The following is a 9829-nucleotide window of genomic DNA, read 5'->3' as shown; positions in this document are numbered from 1 at the left end:
GTAGAGTTAGAAACTTGCCATCCCGCAGGTGTCGAGGGCAAATTCTCTTTGAGATTTCCTGCCCCCTTGGCAGCCTGGTGAATTCATTTTCTGCCTTCAGAGGCCCAGAGCAGATGTCGCCTCTTTAATTTTTCTCCTGTCCATCTCCACACCTGGAAGGCGTTCTTTCTGAACTGCCTTTCAGACACTTCCCTGGTGGTCCAGTGGTTGAGTCTGCCTTCCAATGCAGAGAGCATGAGTTCCATCCTGATTAGGGAACTAAGATACCACATGCCACACAGTGCGGCCGGAAAAAAAAAAAAGAAAGAAAATGAACTGCCTTCCAGATGTGACTTCTCCTGATTCTGGGATTCTAGTGGCTAAATCTTGATTTTAAAAGGTTATTTTTCCCTTTGGGTAGAACTCTCCCATCTCTCCCAGAACCCTTCCCAGGAGAAGGACCCCCAAGGCTAAAGAAGTCATTTTGTTATTTATTTCTTGTTGCATTTTAGTTTCTTAAAGTTGCATTTAGTTTCTTTAGCAGAGATTTAAAAACAAACCCACAGCTCTAAGAACCCAAGCAGTGCCCCCAGCAGTCACTTCTCAGGGATTTAGGACCTTTCCTGGGGCTTATGGAGGGAAATTAAGCACAGAAAGCAGGAGGGCATGAAGATAAGGAGTGTGGGCTTCAAAGCATGGCCACCTGGGTCCTAGCGGTGTGAACCTGGGAAGTGGTGGAGCCCACAGAAGGTGAGGAAGAAGTGGTACCTCTGTAGAGGGCTTCAGGGAGCCCCTCTTGATGAGATCACGTGTGTGAAGGTCTCAGCACAGTGGCTGCACGCTCAGAAAATGCTGCAGGCAGGAGGACACGCCCCTCTGTCCCATACCATTGTCTCTGGGACTTCCCTGCCCATCCAGTGGTCAAGATTCTGTGCTGCCCATGCAGGGGGCGTGAGTTTGATCCCTGATCAGGGAACTAAGATCCCACAGCCACAAAAAAATAGAATAAAAAAACCCAAAATAAATAAAGTTAAGAACCTCATCTCTCTGAATAACATAAAAAGTCATACACATACACATGTGCACACACACACAGAGTTCTCAGGACCATCTCCACTGGATCAGGGAACAGACAGAATTTAATTAACAGAAGTGAATTCAGCCTGAATTAACATCTGCTGCAGCCCCACAGATGGCCTCCTCGTTGGAAGAAACCTCCCGCCCCACAGGCCTGCAAAGCTGAAGGGGGTCCAAGGGTGGTCTGTCTTTGAGGGTCTTCCTGTCCCAGCTGGGCACCTGAGCAGCATCGGAGTGGGGTCGCCACCCACATAGAAACACCCAGTCTGTTTCTGTCCCTTGGTGGAGGAGAATCCCTGCTCGCCATCACCAGCCATGTTCTTTCCATTTTGGTTCAGCAAGAAGGGGAAGGTGGTGCTTGACAGGTCTGACAGGTCTTGGTTGATCCTACCAGTAATCATATGATGTGGGTGAGCCTGGGGATTTTCCTTCCTTTCCTTGATGGGGAAACATTCAGAGAGGGGACAGGATTCATCAGAGACAACCCTGTGTGGGTGGCAGAGTGTCACCGGGCGGTGATCCATCCTGCCTGAGGCTCTCCGCTTGGATGAACTGTGCTCGGCACCCTGCCTGAGTGACCGCTCCGGACTCTCGACATTTCCGTCTGGGAGCCCTGCCCTTACACTGTTTTGCCGATGAGCACGCTGAAGCTCCTTTGCCCAGAGCTCACCCCGCGTGAGGTGAGAACCCACATCAGTGTCCAGGGCGCCCACCAAGGTACCCGAGGACAGTGGGTCTTTAGAGTGACTATTGTCCCACACTGGCCTGGAGCGGGGGATCTTGGTGCCACTCATGGCAGTGTCGTTAATTTCACATGTGACCTCTGGCCTCTGCTCACCTACCAAGCAAGAACACTGGACCTGCCAAGTGTCCTCCTCTTAGGCTGGCAGGCGGGAACCTGAGTGGCTTATGGGGAAACACAGGGTGATCTGTGACACCCCAAACCTAAGGGCTAGAGTGCAGGTTGAATTAGCTACTGGCAGGTTTGACCACCTTGGCAGCCTGGCATAGCTTCCTCTATCACTGTAATGATTTCTGAGTTTGCAAAAGGATGTTGCACCATCGCCTGCTAGCCTGAGGGGCCTTGGACTTCATCGCGATGCTTTTGCTTCTGTTTCCATCAAGCTCACCTTGGCCAAACCCAGGTTGTGCTGGGACGGATGCCTGTCTCCTAGCAGGTGTCTGACAGATGAACACATGGAAGCAAGAAGCTGGCATGATTATTGGAGTGTTTTCTGTTTAATTTTGTCTGCACTGGGTCTTCCTTGTGGCTCTCGGGCTTTCTCTAGTTGCAGTGTGCAAGCTTTGTTGCCCCTTGCTATATGTGACCTAAGTTCCCTGACCAGGGAGGGAACCTGTGTCCCCTGCGTTGGTAGGTGGATTCTTAACCACTGGACCACCAGGGAAGTCCCTACAGGAGTATTTAAAACTCTAAAGACTCGGAGTTGGGCGAGAGGGTGGGCGATTGCATGAGCAGTGAAGCAGGCTCTAAATCCAGGGTGGTGGCAAGCTGGAGGGAGGTGGCCCTGTGGACCGTAGAGCCCCCGAGAGCACAGACAGCTTCTTAAGTACTCAGGTTTGAACCTGCAGGAGGGAGAAGGGCCAGGACATTGGCAAATGCCTATATTTACAGATGGCAGATAAGGGCGCCTGACTTGGGAGAAAGCTCACTCGTGTCCAACATGGGCTGGTCCAAACTCCTCCCTGCCCCTGGCCTGATGCATGACACCAGGCTCCTGCTGAAATGGGACACTCCATGGCCCGCTAGCCTTAGTCACCCCATGGGTGCCTGTTGGAGCTGGCGGCCTGGCAATGGGGGTAAGTGGCAGTGAGTGCTCGGGAGTTCATCTCGGTGGGAGGGGAATGCATGGCTGGTTTAACACTGACTTGCTGCCCTTCTCTGTCCCTCGAAGGCCCAGCCAGGTATAGTTGGGCGTGCTGCGGCAGGGGAGGCAGGGGAGAGCTGGAAAACAAACCCCAGACCCGTCTCCCTCTCCAGACCTGTCTGGGTGCCAGCCAGCACCTGTTGGAAGTGAGCGGTTTTCTGCCTGTGTTACGGTCAAGGCTATGATCGTCCTGGCACCAAGCAGCTGTTGCTTGTGTTCAGTTTGCAAGAAACAAAAATAGCTTCGGCCCTCGCTGGGTTTTCGGGTCGGCCTGGTTGCTTCAGTGAAGGGCAGCAGCTCAGCGTGGCCTGTCTGCCAGGGTTCACGGGAAGGACATTGCTGGCCTTGACTGCCCGTGGGTCTGAACCACATGCACAGTGCTCCTTCTAGATGGCTGTGCACACCTGGGTCCACCCTCCAGGTTCACAACTGGGGATCTGACTTTAGGATCGTATCCAGGTGTTCAGGGGAACACCCTCCACTTTATGGGATTTACTTATATCCAGTTTTGATGGTGGTGCAGTGGGAAAGGTACCGGCATGGGGCCTGGGTATAAGCAGAGTCAAGGAACTGAACTCTGAGCCACAGTTTATCGACTTGTAAAATGGGGCTGAAATAGAGACTGTAGCAGTCGTGCGGGACACCAGGTTGTCCTGAGGATTGGAAACTTGAAGGCACTGTACATGCTTGATGGCTCCTTGATGCCTCTGATAGCATTTGCACAAATGCTATCTAGGTTATTCAAAGAGCAATGGTGAGGCCTGTAAATGGGGCAAGAATTGGTATCCCCATTTTACAGATGAGAAAACTGAGGCTCAGAGGAGCTTTCTCAGAGAGTTCTGCGTGTGTCTCTATGTACTTGTGAAAAGTGCTCATATGGTGGCCTGTGGGCCACTCCCTTCCCCCCAGTCATCACACTGGCAAGAGTAGGGAACACAGGGATTTCCCGGTTGGTCCAGGGGCTAAGACTCTGTACTCCTAATGCAGGGGGTTAGGGTTCGATCCCTGGTCAGGGAACTAGATCCCACATGCTGCAACTAAAAGTTCACATGCTGCATCTAAAGATCCCACACGCCACAACGGAAAGGTCCCCTGTGCTGCAACTCAGACCCAGTGCAGCCAAATTTAAAAAACAAACAAACAAAAGAGTATAGGGAAAGACTCTGAGGATTTTTGTGCAGGTAGCCTCTGCAAGGTAGGTTTGGGATGTCAGGTCCACTGGCCCCTATCAGAATAACAGCAGATCTTAAAGTGAGAAAGGATCAAAGTGGGGAGAATTGCTGATCCCTTCCATTCTTTACAGTGCTCAGTTTAGAGCCTGGCAGCTTTCCCCACCACTCCTCAATTGTTTACCGTGCATGTTTCTCACCATCTTGGCCGCCTGCCCATCCACTTGACCCCACTCCACACACCACCTCTCCGTCCTTCCACCTGCAGCCCCCATCCACCATCCATTCATCCAGCCAGCAAGTTATCAGGGTGCTCATGTCATGTAAAACCAGAGAGTGACTGGTTTGCCAGTGGGAATCAATGTGAAGACTGCATCCTCAGGGTTCCGAAACCTCGAAGCATTACAGCATGTTTTTGCTCTTTTATTTTCTCAGCAATAACGCAAGTGTTTTTCTATTTAGAGTAGTGGGCAGCTCAGCATTTCCATGTAATACACTTAAAATTTCTTATTTCTCAGAATCTCCAACGTGTACATTTATTTTTAAAAAATATTTAGGTATTCGGCTGTGCCGGGTCTTTGTAGTTGCAGCACGTGCACCTTTAGTTGTGGCAGTTGTTCCCTGACCGGGGATCGAACCCCGGCCCCCTGCATGGGGAGCATGGAGTCTTAACCACCGGACCCCCCAGGGAAGTCCCCACAGTGTGTACATTTAAAGTGTACCTAAAATCAGCCATGTTTGTACAAAGTCTTCTGCTTGGAACTCTTCTTCAGAGCTGCCATGGAGACACCAGCTGGTGTTCCTGAATGCAGCTTCAGAAATGACATCCGCAAATCAAAATTGCAGCCTATTCAAGCCATCTCTCCCAAACCCATACGATGAAGAGACTCTTGCCTTTTCCTTCTGCAGGGGATCTTCCCCAAAGTGAAGTGAAGTGAAGTGAAGTAAGTTGCTCAGGCGTGTCTGACTCTTTGTGGCTCCGTAGACTATACAGTCCATGGAATTCTCCAGGCCAGAATACTGGAGTGGGTAGCCTTTCCCTTGTCCAGGGGATCTTCCCAAGCCAGGGATCGAACCCGGGTCTCCCACATGGCAGGCATATTCTTTATCATCTGAGCCAGCAGGGAAGCCCGAATGGTCTTAATACCTTTGTCAAATATCAACTGGTCATAGATGTATAGGTTTACTGTTGGACCCTCAGTTCTATTCCATTTGTCTATATATCTCTTTATTCTCATACCACACTACAGTTTTGTAGTAAGTTTCAAAATTGACAAGTGTGAGTCCTCCAACTTTGTTTTGCTTTTTTAAGATTGTTTTGGCTCTTTGGGGCCCTTACCATTCCACATGAATCGGCAGATTGCTTTGGGTAGTGTGATCATCTTAACAAAAGTAAGTCTTCCAACCCATGAGCATGAGATGTCTTGCCATTTATTTAGGTCTTCTTTAATTTCTTTCAGCAATGTCTCTAGTTTTCAGTCTATAGGTCTTTCACCATTGTGATTAAACTTATTCCTAGGTATTTTAATTCTTTGGAATGTGATTTTGTAAATGGAGTTATTTTCTTAATTCCCTTTTCAGATTGTTAATTGTTGGTGTATAGAAACAAAACTGATTTTTGTCTATTGATCTTATATCCAACAATCACTTAATTTACTACCTTTATTAGCATTTCTTGGTAGTTCTTCAGGATTTTCTGTATATAGGCTCATGTCATCTGTGGACAGAGGTGATTTTATGTCTCCCTTTTCAATTAGGATGCCTTTTATTTCTTTGTCCTGTTCAGTTGCTCTGGCTAGAACTTTCAGTAGGATGTTGAACAGCAGTGGTGAAAGTGAGCATCCTGTGTTGTTCCAGATCTTAGGGAAAGCTTACCATCTGTCAACACTGAATATATATTTGCTGTACTTTTTTCATCAGTGTGCCTTACTCTGTTGAAGTTCTTTTCTATTCCTGCTTTTCTGAATGTTGTCATCATTAGAAGGTATTGGATCTTTTTTTTTTTTGGCCATGCCATTTGGCTTCTGGGATCTTAGTTCCCCCAACCAGGGACTGAACCTGGGCCCTTGGCAGTGAAAGCTGGAAGTTCTAACCACCGGGAATTCCCAGCGGTGTTGGATTTTCCTATGTTCATTGAGATGATCATTTTTTTCCCCTTTGTTCTATTAAAGTGGTTTGTTACATTGATTAACATTGGACAACCCTTAACTGACTTTTCTTTAAAAGGGAACTTGAGCACATGAAAAGAAAAACATCTTCTGACCCTGTGTGTTACCTAGAAAATAACCCAAACCACATTTCAGCAATTCCTGATGATTCCAGAAGCCAACAATCCCTTTCATCTATAAATTGGAATATAATAAAGTCTTTCAAAAAAAAATATTGACTTATTCGTTTTTGGCCATGCTGAGTCTTCGTTGCTGCTCGAGGGCTTTCTCTAGCTGCCCGACCAGGGGGCTATTCTCTAATTGCAGTGCTCCGGGCTTCTCATTGCTGTGGCTTCCCTTGTTGTGGAACATGGGCCCTAGGCACATGGACTTCAGCAGTTGTGTGCAAGAGCTCCATTGCTCCTCGGCATGTGGGATCTTCGCGGATTGGGGACGGAATCTGTGTCTCCTGCATCAGGTGGATTCTTTACCACTGAGCCACCAGGGAAGCCCCTGACGTCCTTTTTTCCTTTTTAAGTGCTTATCTATTTGGTTTGTTAGATCTTAGTTCCAGCACGTGGGTTTTTACCTAGTTGTGGCTTGTGGGCTTGGTAGTTGTGGTGTGCGTGCTTAGTCACCCACATGCTTAGAAGTGTTGGGATTTTAGTGTCTCAACCAGCGACTGAACCTGTGTCCCTTACAATGGAAGGCACGTTCTTAAGTACTGGACCACCAAGGAAGTCCCCCTTTTTTTTTAAAAGAAGAAAAGCTTTATTGAGGTATAATTCATGTACCATATGACTCACTCACTCACGTAAAGTGCACAATTCTGCAGGTTTCAGTCTATTCACAGAGTTGTGAAACCATCACCACAATCAATTTTGGAACATTTTCATCACTCCAGTCAGAAACCCTTTACCCATTAACCTTCATCCCCACCCCATTAGCCCCAGGCAACTGCTAATCTTTCCATGTCTATTAATTCTGCCTAATTCAAGTGTATTGTCTATGTAATATGGAATCATACAATATGTGGTCTGTCGGAACTGGTTTTTTCACTTAGCATAAAGTTAATTCCTTTTGGTGGCTGAACAATATTCCATTGTATGGACAGACCACATCTTGTCTGTGCTTTTATCAGTGGGCACTTGGGACGTTTCAGCTTTGGGGATATTATAAATAATGGTGCTAGGAGTGAAAAGTGAAAGTGTTACTCGCTCAGCTGTGTCCAACTCTTTGTGACACCACGGATTTTAGCCCGCCAGGCACCTCTGTCCGTGGGATTCTCCAGGCAAGAATACTGGAGTGGGTTGCCATTCCCTTTTCCAGGGGATCTTCCTGACTCAGGGATGGAACCCAGGTCTCTTGCATTGCAGGCAGATTCTTCACCACCTGGGAAGCCCAGTGATGCTGTAACAGTCTTTTAATGCACCTAATCTTGTTGAGTCCTTTCTCACATGCATGTTCATGCTTCATGGTAAACATAAACTTCTCTGAATTAGAAGTTAAGAAACATGCCGCAGACCCCAGAGCTCATGATGGGCAGAGCTGGGGGAGGGGAGCCCCTTCTCCGCTCCATCTAGTGCTTCTCCTTTCTAGCTCTCTCTGCCAAATATACAGCACCCCAGCTGGCTTTCACCACCAGCTCCTTTAAGAAGCCAGGTAACACGATTACATAGATCCTAAAATGTCTCTCTTGTTCTCCTTACAGATTTTCTGAATGATTCTGCTTCTTTTTCTATATTGTCTGATTTTCTCCTGCCTGACCCTTTCCCGATTAAAAAGCTGGGGGAAAATGTCAGACTCCAAGCAAGTCACCAAGAGTAAACGGAAAGTGAGCTTCAGCCCCAGTCAGGAGCCGATTCCAGCCTCAGTCAGCTCCCAGGAGCCGCCACAGGAAGACTGCAACAGCAACCCTCTGCCAGAGACCCCTAGCCAGGCTGAGCCGGCCTCCCACAAAGGACCCCAAGACACCTGCCAGCAGAGAAACTCCCAATCGCCCCCGCCGCAGGATCCCCAAGGAAACCCCCTCTCGTCTGAATACGCCTCCCCAGCATGCCAAGCCAGCGGGTCGGGGACCGAAGGCCTGGAGCTCCCGAACACCAGTGGCCTGCCCACGCCAGCCAGGCCCCAGGGCCAGCGAGCCAGAGCCCTCTGCAGAGAAGACAGGAAGCAGGCACACATCAGGAGACAGCTGATGACCGACTTCATCCTGGGATCCTTCGACGATAACTCCTCTGACGAGGATGCCGCTGCTGGCTTGTTCCAGCAATCTTCTCGGAAGGGCAGCCGGGCCAGCCTGGGGGCCCTGTGTCTGGAGACCGCTCAGGCCGCAGGCGAGACTGAGACCTCCACCTCCGTCATAAGGTAACGGACACTTTGTCCTTGTAACCAGGAGGTGCAGTGTTGGGGTGGGGTCCATACCCTTCCCTGTTCAGCCAAGCAACCGGCTGTGCCAGTGCTTTGAGGGTGGCTATGTGGCAAGCAGGAGACATGAGCCTCCCCCCGCCTTCCTTCCCTCCTCTCAAAATCATTTGTTGAGTATATCCTGTGAGTACAGGGCTCCAGGCCAGGACACTGGCTTTCCAGAAGACTGTGGTCTAGTTGGGGCAGATGACCTTGTATGTAACAACTAATTATAATCTGTCACGCGAGTGTATGCTCCTCGGTTCTTTGTCTCATCACAACAAAAATTTGGAGTGACGGACATTGAAGCCCCCTCGGCGGGTTGCAGCTTTCAGAGGACAGCCCGTGTTATAGCTCTTAAATAAATCAGTGTGACAACTCAGTGTTACAGCTCTATTTATTTAGATAATAGCAGGAAAATCCATCTTCGAGACATGAGGGCACGTTGATCCAAAGACGCGAAGAGAAGATCGCCCCATCGCGCAGGAGAGAGAGAGAGAGAGGGCTTCGGCTCCCCTTTTTACATGTTTCTATGTCTCTGGGCCTGTCTTATGTAAATTGGGCCAGCCAGGAGTGTTGTTTGTTTTACCTGAGGTTCTCACTCAGGTCCTCAGACCTTCCTTTGTTCTATTTTCGCAGGCTTTCCCTTCCAGGTCTTTTAGCCACCACCATTGTGGACTCCTTTTCCCTATTCTAACTACCTAACATTCCCCCCTCAAGAGATGGGAAGCCCAATTCTTTGGAAATAGGGGCGTCGAGGTCTCTCTGGCTACTTCCTGCTGAACTGGGACGGCGAAGGGCATTGGGCCTCCCCCTCTTGCTAGTCTCAGGCCTCAGAGTCCTTATAGCGGTGTCCATCTAAGGGTGACTGATATTTTCCGTGGTTGGCTGTAGTTTTATATCTTTGTTGAACTGGCGCTGCATGTCGTAGCTTGACCTGGGCAGAGACAAGACAGGTTACACAATTGACAGTACATGGAACAATCATTAGCAGCATCAGTATGGCAAAACAAGGACTAGTAGGGGCATTAGCCAATTTTAAATTTACATCACCAGGATGGATCAAGTCTCTCCTGTTCAGGGATCAGAAGATCTCCTGTCTGTTTTGGAGTACTATTTCTGCCAAGCTGTGTTGGCTCTTTAGAGCTGTCTTGAGAAATCTTAT

The 9829-nt window shown here is 48.8% G+C and overlaps 1 protein-coding gene across 2 annotated transcripts in view; it reads left to right on the top strand.

Annotated features, from left to right (window-relative positions):
- The first annotated feature begins 2725 nt into the window (after nucleotides 1-2725).
- ACACB (acetyl-CoA carboxylase beta) overlaps nucleotides 2726-9829 on the top strand; it is a 102773-nt gene continuing 95669 nt past the window's right edge. For both annotated transcript variants that reach the window (XM_070475444.1, XM_070475442.1), the window contains exons 1-2: nucleotides 2726-2874; nucleotides 7970-8625. In XM_070475444.1, the coding sequence (XP_070331545.1) occupies nucleotides 7979-8625 (647 nt within the window). In that variant the 5' untranslated portion in view covers nucleotides 2726-2874; nucleotides 7970-7978. The remainder of the gene's footprint in view (nucleotides 2875-7969; nucleotides 8626-9829) is intronic.

The sequence above is a fragment of the Odocoileus virginianus genome, chromosome 12 (genome assembly GCF_023699985.2).
Source record: "Odocoileus virginianus isolate 20LAN1187 ecotype Illinois chromosome 12, Ovbor_1.2, whole genome shotgun sequence".
Lineage (NCBI taxonomy): Eukaryota > Metazoa > Chordata > Mammalia > Artiodactyla > Cervidae > Odocoileus > Odocoileus virginianus.
Note: the sequence above shows the minus strand (reverse complement) of the source record. Positions and strands in the feature narration are given on the sequence as shown.